This window comes from Barbus barbus (genome assembly GCF_936440315.1).
Source record: "Barbus barbus genome assembly, chromosome: 2".
NCBI classification, from domain to species: Eukaryota; Metazoa; Chordata; class Actinopteri; order Cypriniformes; family Cyprinidae; genus Barbus; species Barbus barbus.
The window spans coordinates 38,892,413-38,912,731 of NC_136730.1; the positions used below are offsets into that span (position 1 = coordinate 38,892,413).

The following is a 20,319-nucleotide window of genomic DNA, read 5'->3' on the forward strand; positions in this document are numbered from 1 at the left end:
TTTGTTTTATGATCAACGTTCTATAGATTTTATTGTGAGGGGCAAATGCTCTCAGATGGCACTCTCAATTGTCTTGTTCACTTTGTTCACCTGAGATGCAGGATTCAAAACACAGGACAGTTTTATAATAAAGATTAATGTAGGGGATAATGCAGTATGTAGGCTAATTATGATGAAATACACTTTGCAATTGCAAAATTGTTAAAGTACACACATGCTACTTAAACATACAGGCATGAAATATTGAGAGACGGTACACAAGCTGAATAAGAATCATAAGTTGGGTGATCAGAATGACCCTAAAAATTATGAAATCTGTCAATGAACAGACACATTTCAAGATGCATAGTGAAATGTAAATTATTATTATTATTATTATTTGTACTGTATACTATATATATATATATATATATATATATATATAAGCTATTTTTAAACAAATCTAAAAAACAACATTCTCATTGAGCTGCTTTATCGTCGAGCTGTTGCTATTTGACCACAGGGAGGCAGCGTTACTCAACTCTGTTATTTAACAAAGATTAACAAAGATTTGTGGCAGATCTTGGTTTATTATTTTATTTACAGTAATGCACGCGTATCATATATTAATAAAGTGATATTTAATAACCGAATAAGTCCACATTCCCAAATATAACAGCATGTATTTAAAAAAAGCAATTCTAACATTTTTTTTTTTTAAAAGGTTAATTGTTTGTGTACACTTTACTTCTCGCTTAAGTCAAATCTTCCGAGGAATTGAAGATCCTTCTATGCTTATTTTGAGTCAACTTGACTGAAATAAAACTTCAGCTACCGGAAAAACTTTAAAGACAACCCCGTTTTGCACACGTCTCTGTCTCAACACAGAGTTCAGAGAAATCGAAACTTAAGTGTTAAGTCGATGTTTGTCTTAATTCTGTGTGTATATGAAGTGATATGGCGGAGGCCTTTATTTCTCAGGACCAGTTCAGCTGTCCAATCTGTCTGGATCCACTGAAGGATCCAGTCACCCTTTCCTGTGGACACAGTTTCTGTATGGGCTGCATAACAGGCTGCTGGGATCAGGAGGAACAGAAGGGAGTTTACAGCTGCCCCCAGTGCAGACAGACCTTTACTCCAAGACCTGCGTTAGGCAAGAATGTGGTGCTTGCTGAAATTCTGGAGAAACTGATAAAGCCCAAATTCCAAACTGTGGTTCCTGCTCAGCATTATGCTGAACCTGGAGATGTAGAGTGTGATATCTGTACCGAAAGGAAATGCCAAGCTGTCAAGTCCTGTCTTGTGTGTTTGGAATCTTACTGTCAGACTCATTTTGAGCATCATGAGGAGTTTCGTTCAGGTTCGGGAAAGCGACACAAAATAACTGATGCCATAGGACAACTCCAGGAGATGATTTGTCATGAGCATGATAAGCTTTTGGAGGTTTATTGTCGTACGGATCAGCAGTGCATTTGTGTGCTCTGTATGATGAATGAACATAAAGCCCATGACACTGTCACAGTTGCAGAACAGAAGACAGTGCAAGAGGTATGAACTGACTTTATACACTGACGTGGTCTGATAATCGTCTGACTCAGTACTGTTGGTGATGCTTATGGATTTGAGAAGCAGGCCATCAAAATGACATCAGTAAACCCGAGACCTGTGCAATTACTGCATCCAACTTCACATTTTACCATATTAATTTTTGGTAGCCTACACTTACATGGCATGAGACTAAGATACACAATACACAAAAAACGAAGAAATACAATAGATATCCATTGTTAGTAGCCTACTATGCACCATGGCACTACAACAAAAAATTACATTAGATTTCACATTTCACTGGATCTCATTTCTTTTTCCTGCAGAAACACTTAAAGGAGAGACTGAAGCAGCAAATCCAGGAGACAGAGAAAGAGATTCAGGAGCTCAGAGAGGCTGTGAAGTATCATAAGGTAAGTTATGAGAAGAATAACTCATCATAAACACTCTCATGCTTGACTTTCTGTCTTCTGTGGCCCTCAAACAGAGATTTTTAGAGAAATAATTAATCTCTGTGAGTCCATATAATTCAAGTGGGTCTCGTAAAGTTTAGGTTTTAAACCATGCAAAACAAACTCAACAGTCAGTAATCCATACGAACAAAGTTGACAAATCAGTCTGTTCAGAAGCTAAATGATAGGTGGGCGTGAGGAAAAAAATGTGTTTATTTTTAAACTATAAATTATGTGTTTGCCTCAGCACATTGTGAAGTGTGATATAACTGTGTTTCTGCATCATTTCTTGCATGAGTTTCACAACTTGCTTACGCCATGCTTGTGTGTAGGTCAAGTGTGAACCTTGAACCTTATGTGTCTCCTAACAGCGCTCTGCAGAGGCAGCAGTGAAGGACAGTGAGAGGATTTTTACACAGCTGATCTGCTCTATTGAGAGAAGTCGCTCTGAGGTGACTCAGCTGATAAAAGATCAAGAAAAGGCTGCAGTGAGTCAAGCTGAAGAATTCTTGAAGCGACTAGAGCAGAAGACTGCTGATCTGAGGAAGAAAGAAGCTGAACTAGAGCAGCTTTCACATGCTGAGGACATCTGCTTCCTCCAGGCAACAAGAGCTCTGGTAAATGAGACAGTGGTCTTTAATAATGTCTTGTAATTACACAAGCTTTTGCTAATGTTAAAATTGTAATGTCAGGAATTCTGTCAAGTGATGCCACATGATGTTGTTCTGTTATTATCTCGCTGATTGGCATCAGGTGTTTAAAGTTTTTATAAATTTAGTTTGTAAATTGAATATACACAGAAGTAAAATAAAATAAAGTGTTGCTGGGATATGGCCCATCAGGTTTAACATGTTCAGCAGGATAATGAGATAATTCACCCAAAAATAAGATAATAAAACGATATTAGATACTAAAAATAAGATACTAAAATTTACCATTTAAACAAACAAAATCAATTGTAAATTTGTTATACAGACATTTTACACTGTTCATGTGACAGTCCTGTTGTTTGTGTGTCTATAGAGTTTCCAGTCTCTCTCTGTCCTGCCTATGGACTCACCCAACATCAACATTAATTCTCTCCTCTCCTATGATGATGTACAAAAATCTGTCTCTCATCTGAGAAAGAAACTTGAGGATTTCTGCCAAGAGAAGATAGAAATTATGTCTTGTAGAGGTAAAGTACTGGATGATATATTTACCCTCAGAAATAGGTCAATATGCAAGTACAAAGCTGTTTTTTTACATTTAATTTATTTAAAATTTATTTAATAAGACACTTCTCATATAGTGCGTTTAATGTACAAATTTTTATTTGTATATATATCATAGAAACTATTGGTTTACTATGACTTACAGCCAAAATTAAATATTATAAATGTATTAAATAAATCATTTTTATATAACAAAACTGACATCACATTAAAACTGATTAGATTTATAAACTGTTGGGTTTTATCATCAAAATGTAAAGAAATGTCTAAAGGTCATGCACAATTAATAAGCTTCCAGAGCATCAATAAAGATATTTATGTGCAGAGTCAAACTGGGTCAGTATTCATGTGTGTTTACATGTTGGTAAGGTCATGTAAACGTGGTGAACATTGGTAAACGCATTGGTTTATTAAGGATAATCAGTTTAAGACAGATTGTCTGTTGTATTGGAAACTTTAAAATACACTCAATATTTAAAAACACAATGCAATTGCTATAAAATGCATGTAGATGTCACACCAATGTGTACCGTTTCCTGATTTTCATAGTGACTTGCATCCAGATCATTTCCTTTCCTGAACCCAAGACCAGAGAAGAGTTCATCCAATGTAAGTTAATATGTAAATATACTAACACAGAAAGATATACCAGTGGTTCTCATTTAGTGGCTAAAAATAGGTTCTGCTGTTGTTTATTTATTTGCAGAATATCAGTTTTCCCTATTTAGCCTGTGTCATATCATTTTATTGAACCTAAGCAGTTCATGGTAATATTTATCACTGTCAGGTTTGTTATTAATGTGTTTTGTATAGTTGGTCCTTAAAAAAAATTAAAATAATAAAAATGAAAGCAATTTGGGTCATTGGAGAGGCAGCATTTGTACACATGCTTATTTTTTAATCATACAATTTATTTCTATGCATTTAAATTTTGTTAAATGTGCTGTATTCCATTAAACAGAAGCTTTATCACATTTTTGTTTTTAATGGATTTCTACCAAGGGAGGCATTATCACCCCAGACAAATTAGCACAAATCCAGACTTTTCTAAAATGGGGGCTGAGCTTCAAGATCAGTTTGGAAATATTAATCAAAATTGAGACTAAAATATGTCAAATTTGTCATAACACCCTGACTGTACTATAATGTGATACATGACATTTTGCAAAGATTTATGCAGAGATAAATTTGGGGAACAACTTTTTCTAAAAATATAATAAAACACTTATTTTATTTGCTTGTTTGTTTAAACAACAATTGAATTAAATTGTATGTTAAGTTTTAAATAGGCACAAACATTCACCCTACAGAGTACAAATATGCTAAAAATGTAGAATGTTTTTGTATTTAAAGTTTATATTTACTGTTGCAAAGTAGGGCCTCCTTTTGTCACTGAAAATAAAGAATGACCCAATAGTTTGGAATAATAAAAGAAAACAATATAATTTTAATTTTGTGGTAGAAATTCCCGTATGCACCTGGGGGGAAGCATTTCCTTCACACTTTTCACTGTTAAAAGTTAAATTAATTGTATTATTTTTAATTAATCATTTATTTCTTCATCGAAAAACCACCTACTGCAGCAAACAATAACCACAATCATTCGGATGACACCAATATCAGTGTATGTATGACGTGTACAAACTTTTCCCTAAGGCATTTTTCTTTTTGTACCTCCATAAGATCGCAGCAACTTTACTCTGGATCCAAACACGGTGAATAAAAACCTTCATCTCTCTGAGGGGAACAGAATGGCTGCTCACGTGAATATATTCCAGTGGTATCCTGATCATCCAGACAGATTTGGTTATTGGGAGCAGGTGTTGTGTAGAGAGAGAGTGTGTGGACGCTGTTACTGGGAGGTTGAGTGGAGCAGGAGTGTGGGTATATCAGTTGCATATAAAAGCATCAGCAGGAAATGCGCAGGTAATGCATCTTTGTTTGGATGTAATGTTCAGTCTTGGAAACTGTCCTGTAACCCCTTGAGCTCTTCGTTCTTGCACAATAACAGAGAGATAAAACTGCCTCTAGAGTCCAGCTCCTGTATAGGAGTGTATGTGGATCACAGTGCAGGAACGCTGTCCTTCTATAGAGTCTCTGACAAAATGACCCTCATTCACAGAGAACAGACCACATTCACTCAGCCTCTCTATCCTGGGTTCAGGATTATTGAGGAATCATCAGTGAAACTCTGTGATATGTAAATATTAAGGGTGTAAAAGTCAAGTTAAAGCACTGGTTCTTTGTTTTACTTTGCATCTAACCAACAATTATAGACATAAAATGAATTTACATATAATGCATCTTTTTAAGGGATTAAAAAGAAAATGTTGTTCTAAGCGTTAGAAATACTGAGGATATCAAGACAGAAATCATTTACCCAGAACATGAAAGATTTAATCAAACTAGATAGTAAAATTTGAAGACAAACTAAGATAGCTTGAAGTTTGAAGGTTTTCAGTTTGAAGTAGTTTGAAATACTTAAAATAGTTTTAAAGATTAAAGTTTGAATGGTTGTAGACCATACAGTCTATCAGAAGAACAGACATAGAAAAACAGGTCGCTAGTGTACCTGGGGTGGCTTCAAGGGTTATTGGGAGGGTACTCAAAGTGGTTGCTAGGGTGTTTCTAGGTTACCTGGGATAGTTGCTAAGGTATTGCTATGTGGTTTCTAGGGTACTTGGGGTGGGTGCTAGGCTGATGCTCTGCAGTTGCTTATGCGGTTGCTAGGGTGTTCAGTGTAGTTGTTAAGTTGTTGCTATGCGGTTCCTAGGATATTCTTGGTGGTTGCTAAGGTGGTACTAGGGTGTTGCTAGGCTACCTGGGGTGGTTGCTAAGGTGTTGCTAGGATACTTGGGGTGGTTGTTAGGGTGTTGCTATGCGGTTTCTAGGGTACCTGGATTGGTTGCTAAAGTGTTGCTATGCAGTTCCCAGGGTACCGAGAGTGGTTGCTAGGGTGTTTCTATGTGGTTGGTAGGGTACTCAGTGTGGTTGCTAGGGTGTTACTAGCATGTTGTTAGCATGATTAACAAGTTACTAGCATGTCTCTACCCTTCAGGATCAGCTTCTACAAGCATTTAACTAACCTATAACCATACAGTTATGCATTTGAGAATTATTTAAAAATCTTGTTCTCATTCTCTCTTTGTATTTCCCATCATCTCTACCTTGCGTATTAATCTAACTTTAAATTAAACTTTAAACTTATGACAACCGGACTCTTATGGGTTTAAACTGGGCCGGGCCGTCCGCCGGCACATTACCCTGGTCAGAGGACTTTCCTCGTACATTTTCAACATTATAGGCTATAGTATAGTTTGATGCTTCCTACTGGCAGAGAATCTAATTGTATTTTCAATAAGCCTGTCTGCTGTTTCCCCCCATCCACCCATATAACCTTTTTTAAATTAATATAATAATTTATACTTCTGACTCTAAAAAATTTTTTTTGTCTGAAAACCTGCATCTCAACTGTAATTAAATCATGTTTTACAGTCATTTTACAGTTTAATATGTTACGATAGACATTGCCTATATTTTTATATTCATTTTATAGACATTTTATATTCATTTTTATTTTTAAATTAATTTTTGCAGGTCTTAAAAAGGGTCTTAAAAAGTCTTAAATTTGATTTTAAAAATCCTGCAGACAGATGTAGCTTTGCATTGAATGATTTTGATCCGCATTTTAGAATTCATAACAGAGGGTTCTCTCTCTCAACTTGTTATATTTTACAGTTTGTCAATTGATATAATTGTTAATTGTTACAATATATTTGTTAATTGATTTTGTAGGCTTTGCATACACATGTGCACCCCTCAAAAGCCTGAAACCACAGAGCCCTAACCCTAACCCTAACCCTAACCCACATAACAAATCCCAATTTAATGGCTCATTTAAATTTGTAAGTTGATTTGGGTAAAAATGTCTGTCAAATGAATAAATGTAAATGTATAACCAACATCATGTTTATTTGTTTTTGAAACTGAATTCACCACTTTATGTCAATTATACTGCTGAATAATTTTTTAGATTGAAAGAACCTATTTATTAAATGAGACCTAAAAAGGGAATTTCTCCAGATTATAATTACATGAATATTTTTAATTTGAGTTGATATATGCTGAATGAACCAGAATAAAAGAGAGAAAAATGCCACAAAATAGCATCTAAAAATTAATAAAGGCATATGGCAATATAGTATAATGTGTAGGTCTACATTTGTGACTGAAAGGTGCTGTTTTTTCAATGTCTCATATTACACAGTTTTATTACCAGCCACCAGATGGAGATGTTACGCAATCTCTAAATGTCAAAAATATGCTGTATTTATGATATGAGAACAGGTTGTTAAATTAAGTTAGTATTGTGTTTTCCTAACACTATCTGAGTGGTTAATGTAGTGATTTCCAGTCATACCATTTTGCTGGTTTTAACACATTTAATAAGTTTAACAAATCATATTCAACCTACAAAAATATGTTTATTTGTCAGTACAATATTTGGGGGGAAAAAAAGGTTAGAAATCTCCACCTTCATATCATCACATACACTGACTGATTCTCCAGCAGTTATAAGACGCACAACGAAAGACATATAACAGCAGTCAGAGGTACAGACAAAGCATAATGGCAGATATAACAATACAGAAATTCATAGATGCATGTTGCTTGTGTAAAGCAAATGGTTACATTTATGAAAACAAACAATAAATTATAAGCTTTTATAGTGCATATGAGGCTACAGTCCTGTCTCTGCTGCACACTTCAGTTGATACATCAGTTTATACAGACACTAATACACAAACACTCAAAAACATATATGTTGAGACCAGTCATGAAGGAATGGTTTATAATTTCTAAATCATTTACTCATCCTCATGTCTGTATAATTCATTTCTTGTGTGAAATACTAAAGAAGAGCCTAAGCAAAATGTTCACGCTGCTCTTTTCCATAGAATTAATGTGAATTTTCCTTTTTGGATGAACTATTTGTTCAAGTCAAATTTTTGTTTGTTTATAAAATAACTATATTGCTACACTTAAGAGGCTCTGAGAAGTACAAATATCTATGCGAAGGTCTCAGGTAAAGAAATCTTTGGAAATGGCCTCTACAAAATTAGGGGCAGACATTAAGATGCCAATGGTGCAGAGGATGGTGAACAGAGAAAAGGCCATGAGACAAAGACGGTCAATGACAGATGCTGCAAACTTCCACTCGTTACACATACTCTCCCCCTCGTCTTGGTCCCGGAAGCGTTTGGCGATGTACTGAACCTCATCCAAGATTTTGGACAGTTCCCTTTCTCCAGGGCCGCTACTAACGGAAGACGCCTGAGCCCCAGGGAGTAGCACATCCTCCTCACCTGTGGCGACGAGCCGGCTGCATATCACCCCTGAATCAGGTGAAGTGGCATAGTGAATACCATCCATTCCACGGAAGCCGATGTACAGCAGGTTTCCATTGGTGGACTGCATGGCTCCAGTGCTGATGTTCAGATCCACGCTGGAGAGGCTGCTGCGTGTCTGCTTATTGTGACAAGCTGAGCGAACTCTGTCCTCGCCAGGCCTCTTCATCCGCAGGAACCACGCGCACCAGTTCAACAGCACCACGCGGGTCTGACAGAAAAATGAACTACTAAATAACTGTTTTCCAAAGAGTGGAAGTAATCATAATACTATTAAATTCAGCCAGATGGGTTTATATGGTAAGAAGAAATAAAAGCAGCAATGAGATCCTCACCCATTTTGGCATTTTTCCTCCATCTGGATCATGGTAGTGGTATTGTAATACCCAGACTGTGGCTATCACAGACAGGCCAACAATAACCATGGTGGTGGCAAAATACTGAGCTAATCAAAAGATAGAGAGAATTGCATTTAACAACCTAGAGAAAATCCTACTAAAAAACAAATAAAACTTGATCCAGACACTGAGATTAAATAAAAGCTAAAAATATATTGACAATATCTGTCGATTACCACAAAGTTGTTTTGACAAAATACTACAGTTTGTAAAATATAAAAATGACAGAAATGCACTTTCAATGGGGCAACAGTTGTGTGGCTACTTGTACATTTCCCTTGTAAATGCAGACAGGTACTACTGTGATATTTTAGAAATTAACCGTACTGTAATTCCTTTAAAACCTTGAAAGTTCTTTGGAGTACCATATAAATAGTGTGGTACATGAATTTCAGTACTGTGTGGTATATAACTCAAAGTGCTATCTGATACCATTACTGTACCTTTGTTTTCACAAACTGATGTAAGTGTTCCCTTGTGGAAAAGAAGCACACTTTAACATACCTTTAAAAAGAATACTTTTTAGTGAAATAGTATTTAAAAGAATATACTTAAGTGCAAACTCAAGGCAATGTTTTCAGACTCTTAACTGAATTTGTAATTAAATGAAAATGTGTAGTTTAAATTTATATTAAATTCAATAAGCTAAATTTAGAGTGCTTTTCAGACCCACTTAAGTAGGACTTAATGCTGAATAACACGCTACAGTTGAAATGACAATCAAGTACTTTACATGTGCTTAGTATGGTTAGTCAACATAAAAAAGTGTACTTTAAAGCACAAAAAAAGATTATTAAAACAATTTAAAACATACTTTAAATCTCTTAATTTAACATTAATACAAAGTGCTTTTTAAAAGTATTTTAAGAAACTCATGAAAAGTACACTTGAGTGGCCTTTTATTTTATTAATATTGCATTATCTGCAAATACAGTTTTTAGAAAATATACTTTTAAGATTTTATGTACAAGTATGCATTTAATACAATTAAGTGAACTTCTTTTTAACAAGGGATTAATTTATTGCAGCTTTTTATGATAGGTCGGTAATGTTGCAAAGTTAATTTTACTGACTTTATTCAGATGGATTGTGTCAATTACTAATTCAGACAAGTAATTAGAATCAGCTCTCATAGGTGTTCCCAGTTGTCTTTGAAGTTTTTCCACAAAAGTTCTCCTTTATAGTGATTTATATGGCTATGCAAAATGGTTTGACCAAATTATTAGAAAATAACAGTTCAGTCGATCACATATCTGACATCATTATGTACATCGTAGGTTGGACTTACCTATTAAAGGCACAGAGTCTGATGTTGCAGGCATTATCTCTGCTACCAGAAGCATGAAAACTGTCAGAGAGAGGAGGACTGTGATCCCTGACAATCAAAACATATATATTACTCCCTCGTTGTACATGTGACAGACACATTTTCACATGAAACCATACAACTGTAAACAGATAAAGAAGAAACCAAGACTTGTTGTTGCAAGAACGATTTCAATCATGACAACTCTTAATAGTTTTAGCATGGACATGCTACTGCCAGTAGATACACAAACTGATGTGAGGATGTAAGATTTGCTGCTACTCCATGAATAAAGGTACACATAAAACCTGTAGCAGGTCTAGACAGGTGGAGCTGGAGGAGGTGGAGAGATTCAGAGGAACTCTGAAGGACCAGCTTACAGCGAACAATGAACCAGGCTATTTAAATGGTTAGCAAGCAAGCCTATTGGCTACAAAATCAGCAGAAGCCAATCTGTTTGTGCCCCACAGTAAATTATGTGATTGCTAGCAGATTGCATGTAAAGGACCTACAGTATCAGCCTGAGCCATCTAGAGTTTCATGACTGAACTAAATATACTGTAGTGTGTCAGTTTCAAACAACCAGTACAAACTAAATCAGCATATTTCTATTAATTCTATCTATCTAATATGTGGTTCCTGTCCAAAAATAGAGCCACTATGAGAAATATTAACTTGGAGTAAAAAGTGTGACAACTAGCCCCAGTCTCCCCTACATAAGTGTCTACTGTCTAGTGATAAAAGAGAATGCAAAAAAGCAATCAGGCTTAAGTCTTAACTTGGTTACCAGAAAATAGCTTAATTTAGTGCCCTACTTATATAAAAAATTAAGCAGAGCTATATAAAATAAAACTTAAATGTACTGTATACACAGTTGGCTAGTTGCTGGTATTTAGAGTAATGATCTTGAGTAACTCACAGAGCAACAGCCAATGACTCACTCTGTGGAAAGTAATGTTGGCAGTCTCATCCCACTAATACCATTTAGGAATGACAAAATGAAAAAAATAAAATAAATTGTGTTCTGCTGTGACTTCAGGATCAGTCTCTTTCAGGAGCATTCTCTCATTCACTGTGGCAGCATCCTCTAAATCCAGCAGGCCAGATAAATAAAGGCATTTGGCCTTCAGAGCTCTCCAACTGCATTAATCACTGAAGCGATCTTTGGCAAGCCACTTACATTAGCTTACAGGGATGTCGGCATAAATTGTACGCCTGTGCCAAAGTGAATTTCATATGATGTCGGTTTAAATGTGGATTTCACTAAGTCAGCAAAAAAAAAAAGGAAGGAGAGGTTCGACGTTGTGAGAAATAAAATTAATGATTTTTAAAATGCCAAACGTGACATTTATGCACTTCTGGTTATGACAGAGCCCGGTCATGCTTAGCTCCCATAATAAACCCTTTTAAAGGTGAAGTGTGTATCATTTCCTTCAATATCGTGCCGGTTTCCCAAAATGAGACAATTCTAGGCAAGGAAGTTAAAGAAAACCTGATATTTCAAAGTAAATGGAGATATGTAAATGCACACTTGAATTAATACAATTCACTATTATTAACATAAAAATTACAACGACATCACTTTATAATCACATCTAACATTAGCATTTTAAAATGATGACAAAGGCACTAAGTGTGTAGCTCACCAAGAGAGATCTTCTCGCCTGAGTCAGCAGGCAGCAGGAAGACCAGCAGGGCCAGAGTAGAGATGAGCACGCAGGGGATAAGCAGATTTAGACCATAGTATAGTGTACGTCTCCGCATCACCACCGTGAAAGTCACATCTGGGTACGGCTCCTTGCAGCAGTCATAGAATCTTTCATTCCTTCGACCTGGAACCTCTGTGTAACATATAACTGGCAATGTTAGAAAATGAATGGTTTGTGTAATTACCATTCAGCACTGTTACTGTACATTCACATTGTTGAAGGTCAGTGCAAAAATAATATATTGTGCTTAATATTGCCACAACTAGCAAATGGAGTGCTGTCTTATTTATCATACTTTATGTAAAATAAAAGTCTTAAAAAAACAAATCACTTTTTTTCAACGTGCATTCATGAGAGTTGCGTTGCTGTCTATGCAGGGTCAGAAAGCTCTCGGATTTCATCAAAAATATCCTAATTTGTGTTCTGAAGATGAACATGGGTTTGGAACAGCATGAGGGTAAGTAATTAATGACAGAATTTTCAATTGTGTGTAAGCTATCCTTATTTTTCGTTGTGCGTCTTATAACTGCTGTACTAAAGTACTTATTGAAATAATATACCTATGTGCAAGTTGAATGTATTGGACACTTAATTGGATGTTAATTTCAATTAAATTAAAATGCAATATAGTTTACATTTATATTAAATGCAGCTGAACTTTCTTTGGTCCTTTTTTACCCACTTAAGAAGGACTTAAGTACATCTTTATATGTAATTTCATCATGTCTTCTATTGTCTTAAAATATGAAATATGATTATAGTGTATCGCTGAATGTACTGACAAGTATGAATGGCAAATGAAATTTAATGTTTCTACTAGGCATGTATTCAATAATGCATTTAAAATATATTAAATTTAAATGTAACACTGAATAACTCACTACAATTAAAATCCTAATTAAGTACTTTATATGTTAGTCAACACATCAAAATAAGTGTACTGCTTTAAAGCCCAACAAAAGATTACTAAAGCATGATTTCAAGTGCATGTTAATATAAAACTTATTGCATGGTGCACTTTGTAAATAAAAAACAAACAAAAAAACAGTCATGACAGTGTACTCTCTTTAAGTATTTTTAAGTGGGCTTTCATTAATGATATAATATAATGAAATAAAAAGCCACTTAAGTGTAAAGGGAGTTTAAGAGAGTCTTAAAGAAAGTTTGACTGTTTCTTAACACACTTATATTATATTATTAATATTACATTAATATTAATATTGAGTATATGCATTTTTTATAATATTTTGAGATTTTAAACACACAAGTGAATGTTCAATACAATTAAGCACACTTCTTTTTTACAAGGGAAGGTTAAAATATTGTAAGCGATGAAAACAACAAAATACTGATAAAGATTGCAAGAGATTTCTGACTCTTCTAACCCTCATGTTATTTTCCATTTTTTTACCTGGAAAATATTTTCTTTTCCAAAAAATGCTAGTTAAGATTATTGCATTGGAATAAAACTTACTGACGCAGAGTGGTCCTGGTCAAAAATGGCTGCCTTAAAAAAAAATGTTTTTGCAAATCTCTCAATATGCTATATTATTAGCACAGGTTTTCTATTTCTTTTTGGAAATGATTGCGTCTCATTGATCTGAGCCTGTGCACCTGTTATCCAGAAATTGTGCTTTTTTCACTCAAAAACTGAGGTGCATAAGCTCAGATCAATGATGCCTATGATCGATCAGATTCAAAAAGCAATACAAAACCTGTTGTAACTGAAAGAAACTAAGTTCACAAAAAGACTGAATACAAGATTTGGAGATAATATAGCATTATGAGAGATTTGCAAGTAATTTTCAAAAGGCTGGTCACTTTTAACCGGGAACACCAAATTAGGTAATGGATTTTCAGCGTAGCATAAGGGTTAATAATGCACATTATAATGTATAATGTTTATCACCCTACCCACAAGGTCCCACTCTCCATTTGCAATATATCCTGTGATGTCAGCATCAATCATCTGCAGGTCCAGAGACCATCCCCCATACGTCCAGGAGCCAAACTTCAAATCGCACCTCTGAAGATCAAAGGGGAACCAGCGAACATCGATGTAGCAGGTGCTTTTGAATATCCCTGCGAACAGAAATGTGAACTGACTGATATGGAACATTTTCAGTGGAGAGTAATAAAACAGATCTTCCTTAAAGCCCTTAAAGTCACAGTAGTAACAACTATAATAAAAACATTAATCATCATAATTATCAGTACTATTACTTTGTCATATAAGAGATATTTGAAAATCCGGTTTCTATAAACCATAATGGTGATGAAAATTAACATCGTAAATTAAAGGTGCCAGTAAAGACATACGCATGTAATTTAGCTCAGACCGTTGATTGTTTAATACATCATCTTCCCTCTATTCATTGCTTTCTTTTGCCATAAAGCATAATAGGCTTCTGACAAAGCTGTATGGGGGTTCAAGAGAAGGCAATCTCTTCAATGTCACTACAAAAAGAATTTAGTGCAAACTCACTGCCTGGACTACATCCACTCATGAATCAAATGTTTATCTCAGGATAGAGCCTGCTTCAGCTTTCACAGCAAGAAACAGGAGGAGAAACGTAAATGATGTAGTATAGGTGAATGCTGCACAGGCAAATCTCCAGTGACATCAAATAGTTTGTCAATAAGGCAAACCTATAAAAGCTTTCCATATTAGCATAAAATCATATTTGCTGATTTTGCATCATATAAATTAGTTTAAAGGTGCGCTATGCATTTATTTTTCTTTTATGTTGCAGGCGAATACAAAAGTTGTTTTGGATCGTAATGATACTTATTGATGCTGATGCAGCATCTTGCCAAAGGAAAGCTTTTTAGTTTGTCACACCATTGCATAAATAAAAAAATTGTGCTATATGGCACTAAAAGTGGTTCTTGGCTCTTAATCATAGGGGAACCACTTTTGGTGCTATATAGCACTATATCTTCGAAGGTAATATACAGCACCTTTGTCAAATAGTGCTATGTAGAACCATAAGAGGTGCCATAATTGCACTGTATCTCTTTAACAAAAATGGTGCTATACAGATTACGAGCCAAAGAACCACTTTTAGTGCTATATAGCACCATTTTTTTTAGAGTGTAAGTGTGACTTTATATCTTGGAACTGTGACTGAATTTCTCATGATTCTGACTTTCTTTTGTGTAATTGTGAATTTAATTTTGGAATTTTATACTTTATCTTTCAACTGTGACTTAGTTCAGAGTCTGACTTCATTCTTTATTTTTAATTATCGCACAAATATGTATTTTATTTTTAACTCTTTCATAGCAATCATCCCCTTGTAGAATAAATCTCTTTTTTTTTCTAGATCAAGTGGGAAAAATGACTTGTGGCATCATAAACATCTGAAAGCTACCTGGTGGTAGGTATTGGCAGGCACCAGAGGAATTCACCAGCACATTAGTATGAAATGTGGCATCAAACCTTTCATCAGCACTGTGGAGAACACAAGAATCATTTTAAGTAAAAATACAACAATGATTTATGAACATCTTAGAGAAACACTTAGAGACACTTCCAATTAGTCCAATACAAAGTAAATGCATTTCATCTACTCTGAATTATTTTGCACCATTAATGGCTGTGCAGTAAGTACTGGATTTCAGGGAAATGACAAATCAAAACTGCCTTGTGTCACATTCAGGTTTATGTTTCAATTATGTAAATGTGTTTGTCTAAATTCATTCTCATTCAGACAATCGAGGCATGTTTGAGAATAAAGATTTCAGTCTCAGAAATAGATGGCCGGACTGCTAAACCAACATAACCAAGATTCACTAACAAAGTGAATGCGTTTTTCAATAAATAAATATACCAATGGATGTATAACATCTCATTTGATTCCATTCTAGTTTCCATTTAGTGATTCGCTGACTTTATTCATTTGACCTCAGCATATAGTGGCAAACTCTTCATCTTCTGTGAAAGATTTACTTGTGGCTAATTTTTAACCATCCGCTACTGCTTTTCCAGTAGACAGGGACAAATGAGGCCAAACCTTTGTTTTCCATGGCGTAGTGCAAACTCAGTGTCCATTTACTGTTACCAGCACTTTTTTTTCCAGGCAATTTACTAACTCTCAAGAAATCGTTCACAAACAGGGTTTAAACTTCCAAAGGTATGTTTAGTCTCTATGGAACTCTTTTTTTGATAAGCCAGTTATGCATATGAGTTTATCAATTACTCTCGGTGTGAAGATAACGAACCTGTTATACAGTAAGATGTCAGGCTTCCAGATCTGACTGTCAGGAAATCGTACACTCGTCACGCCGGGATATTCAGACATGTTCCACTGAAGATAGTAGTCATGCCAGTACTAAAATAAAGAGAAGATCACTTCATCATTGTCAATCAGGAACAAACTTAAAATTGTATGCTTGGTGCAAACTGAATTAGGCTTGATATTAACTTGAAATTGAACATGAATCTCTGTATAGTGTTCTTTAAGCGTTACGTCAAATAATCATCAGAATCTGAAGAGGTTACATGCGCATACAGGAGATACACAAAGGTTTCTTTGAGAAGAAATTGTATGATGCTGTATACATGAAATAATATTATTCAATCAATTTATTATTCTGTTTTTAATAATTTTTTAATGGAGCAAAGTCAAATAAATGATATACTGATAGACTGCTGAGATCAGTTAATAAGGTTTTCAGATTCATAGGCACACTTGCTGTGTACAGCATTGACCAAGGACAACATTTGAAGGACTGTCATGGAAGCAAATCCATTGCATTACCTTCACAGTTATTAACATTCGGCTATTAATAACAGACCCACAGAGAGGTCTTACAAGTCACATTAAAGAACATGACTGTTTCACTGCATTGCTAGTGAGCAGTCTGTCAGACAGTGATAAGTGTTGGTGTCTTACCAGCTGCAACCAAATGTTGGTTGTAAGTACTTGATTCTTCTCATCCTGTTGATGGACAAAGATGCACTCTTATGAAAATTGAAAAGATGATTAAAGAACTACTTCCAAAACATGTTTTAAAATCATATTTACTTAATCAATTCATAACCAATTTTTTTGCTTGTTTAAAAATGTGGTTGAAGTGTAACGCCGAATATACTGACATTCCTTCATGTAATGCAATTTCTATTAAAACTTGTATTTAAATGTATTTTTAATTACACATTTATTGTGATGAAGTTGCAATTGTGTATATTTAAAATATATCACCTTTAAATGCAATACTGAATGACACACTATAAACATAATTCTAGTCAAATATTTTACATGTATGTCACTCATCACATAAAGTGTACTTCTTTAAAACATAAAGATTTTTAACATTTCATCCGATATTATCAGAAGGTGCACTTTTTTAAAAGTGTACATAAGTGGATTGGGAAAGGCCCACGAGCCGGGACTTGAACACGAGTCGACGACCGAATTTAATAATAAAAACAACAACAACAACAAAAAAGGCTATATAGGGACAGAATTACAGTGCATTCAATGAATTGTAGCCTACTGTTGTTTAAGAACATGCCAGTTGTTCAGCTGATGAAAAATCTTTCCAAAAAACTTTCAGTGCAGACAAACTCAATTTAGGACTTTTATCCAGTGTATGTAATTGTACAGACTGTAGATCTATCCCTCACTGTTTCATTTTCATCTGTGTAAAATTCAATATGACGTTTACCCTTCAAGGTCTATTGCTGCATGAACTGTGACAAATGATCTGTGGGGGCTTTCCAAAATGTTTATGTTGCCATCTTCGAAAGCTTGTTAGACTTGCTTTAATGTTGCTGCATCTCTACATGTCCTCACTTCCTCATTTTTTGTTAAAGTGCTTTCCCTCATCCTCGGTTAATGTAAAATGTGACTATGCATGTATGTTTCCAAAACATTAAATATGTAAAGTACCAACAGCTACAAACTGCTGTAAACTTTCAAAGTGAACACAACATTATTTGGAAAATCATTTTTGGGGACAATCGGTGGACATTTTCTTTACAAAAACGACTAAAGACTAGAGTTGGTATAACCTGATGGTGCAACAAATTTACTTGTATTATCCTAAAACATTGTTCATAGTCATACTTTATCAAGGTGTTTCATTGTTTATTATTGAATTAACTTACCACATCCATAATCTGCATGAGACTGAAGCTGAAATACACAGTAAGGGAGTGTGTGTCATTGAACACAGGTCTCTCCAGTGGGTTATAGTCTTTCATCAAGTCTCTGTAGAGTCTCCTCTGAGGCTCTCCCTGAAGTGACACTGTCAGAGAATGAACAATGTGACATGGTTGGAGAGTTTCACCTTGAGTCATTCTGCACTGCGAACTGCTTCTAGAAGAGGTTTGCAGCGTGCAGTGAATGAGATATTCAGAAGAACGCTTGCAAATCAACAGAGGCAGCTGTTCCAGCTCATTTGGATGTACGTGTATTGATCTGAAACTCTCATCAAAGCTTTTCTGCTGGGTTTCAGTGATTAAATCTCCACCAGGAAGTCTGACTGATTGAACTCTTCCACTTTCCTTAAGTATGCATCTAACTCCCTGTTTGAACTATTTTTAATATTTGCCAGATTTGGACAGCAAACAGCATAGAGAACCTAACCCTACCTAAAAGAGTAGCCTAACTCTTTGAAGATATTATGTTAAAGTACTTTATGTAAGTAGAAAGCAAATAAAAAAAGGTAACTCTAGTTTCTTTCCCAAAGCTCTGTCAGCACCCTCTCATCTAGCTGGATAATAAAAGGGATCTTTTTCCCAGTGTAATTCCCTTAAAATCACATCCATTCGTAATCTAATTCCACTGTTGACATCCTCTAGATTACGTCAGGCCTTTTCTTTATACAAAATCCACCTGTGATTCATGGGTGTCTAACAAAGAAAACAGAGAGCTGGACTCCTTTGCCAGTACCAGAGACATTTTACTGTACACATAGACAATGCTTCCAGTGTAACCATATCTTCAAGACTCAGTCAAAGACCCTAATTATAAAATAAAAAAACTCAGCAATTAGAAAAATTAAGATAAGCTGACTCGTAGCAAGGCAGATTCAAGCAACATTATAAATGGTATACATACATGTGCAAATGTAAACTACCAAAATAATGACCTTACATTTGATCAGATTTAAATATTGTCCCTTCCTATAAACCTGAATTGCCATTCTGGCCTGTATCCTCAACTAACAAGCCTCAAACCAAAACATCAATTTTATTTGATGTCACAGTAGCAGCTGAAATATTGAAATCCAAATACAGCAGACATGTAACACTAATCTTATAAGTAAGCAGGAAATATTATTAAACAGTTTGACTTAAAATAACATAAATAGAGCAAAAGAGAAAAAAGCCAATAATTCAACAAATCTCACTGGTATTTCATAATTAAATATCCATTAGGGTTCTTACCACTCCATAGGCAGGTTGTGGTGGTAAAATAAAGAGTATATTCCCAAATTCCCATGTTCCTATGAAAGTTAAATTGCAGTAATGAATAGAAAAGCTCTAGGAGATGTAGGTTTGAGTGTTGTAAAGAGTCTTTCTCAGCATCCCACAGGCAGAAGTGAATACAGTCTCATGCAGCTGCATCAACAAAAGGCACGATGCCCCGCCTCCTCCAGCACTACATGTATCTTAGTCTCTCTCTCTCTCTCTCTCTCTCTCTCTCTCTCTCTCTCAGTTTTATGTTTTATCCTGTGGTCTTCCATTGACATATTGTTTTTAAATGAACCTAATTACAACATAAAGCCTAAAAGGAATCTTAATGGGCTTTCTAATATAATTTGTAACCAGTCGTGAAGGGCTTCAATAAAAATCCTGCTATAATCAAAGAATAGAACTGAAAACTGTAAAAACTGAAATTCAATCAATCAATCAATCAATCAATCAACCAATCCTGAAAATAGCGTTTTCGGTCTATTTCTAACTTTATCCAATTCATCCTCTAAATAATAAAAGAGTAAGAGTGAGAATAGCTCTACTTCTCTTTATTTGTATATTTCATTAAATATGTTACCACTGTGGAAATGATTAGAAACAAATGGTATTTACTCCAGTGCTGAATAAAGCAGAACACAGTGAATCTGTGAATGCACTCTCAGACACTACTGTGCCAACTTTAATTAACTACATTTACAATCTACATTTCCATTTCCAATCTACAATTCCATTACTGAAATGTCATACAGGAGGGTACTTTAGTAATTTTGCTTTTACCTCCTATAGTTCCCGGTGCTGCATTTGGGTGGGAGATATAGGAGCAGAGACTTGGCAAATACCCCACTGCACTGAACAACGAGCCAGCCAGATTCAGCT

General features: G+C 35.1%; 2 protein-coding genes across 2 annotated transcripts; one reads left to right on the forward strand and one right to left on the reverse strand.

Moving 5' to 3' along the window:
- The first annotated feature begins 868 nt into the window (after positions 1-868).
- LOC306878614 (E3 ubiquitin/ISG15 ligase TRIM25-like) lies at positions 869-7,393 on the forward strand. The gene is made up of 6 exons (XM_079431049.1): positions 869-1,527; positions 1,854-1,940; positions 2,351-2,596; positions 3,003-3,156; positions 3,743-3,802; positions 4,877-7,393. Exons 1-6 carry the CDS (start codon positions 937-939, stop codon positions 5,395-5,397), a joined length of 1,659 nt encoding a protein of 552 aa, XP_079287175.1. The 5' UTR covers positions 869-936; the 3' UTR covers positions 5,398-7,393.
- Positions 7,394-7,620: 227 nt separating this feature from the next.
- LOC306883299 (neuronal acetylcholine receptor subunit alpha-7-like) lies at positions 7,621-19,468 on the reverse strand (the record flags this gene model as incomplete). Its single annotated transcript, XM_079438465.1, has 10 exons — positions 7,621-8,812; positions 8,937-9,046; positions 10,288-10,374; positions 11,952-12,146; positions 13,929-14,096; positions 15,389-15,468; positions 16,239-16,348; positions 16,913-16,957; positions 18,130-18,269; positions 19,414-19,468. The coding sequence occupies 10 exons, from the start codon at positions 19,466-19,468 to the stop codon at positions 8,276-8,278; spliced, it is 1,527 nt and encodes a 508-aa protein (XP_079294591.1). The 3' UTR covers positions 7,621-8,275.
- Between the last annotated feature and the right edge of the window lie 851 nt (positions 19,469-20,319).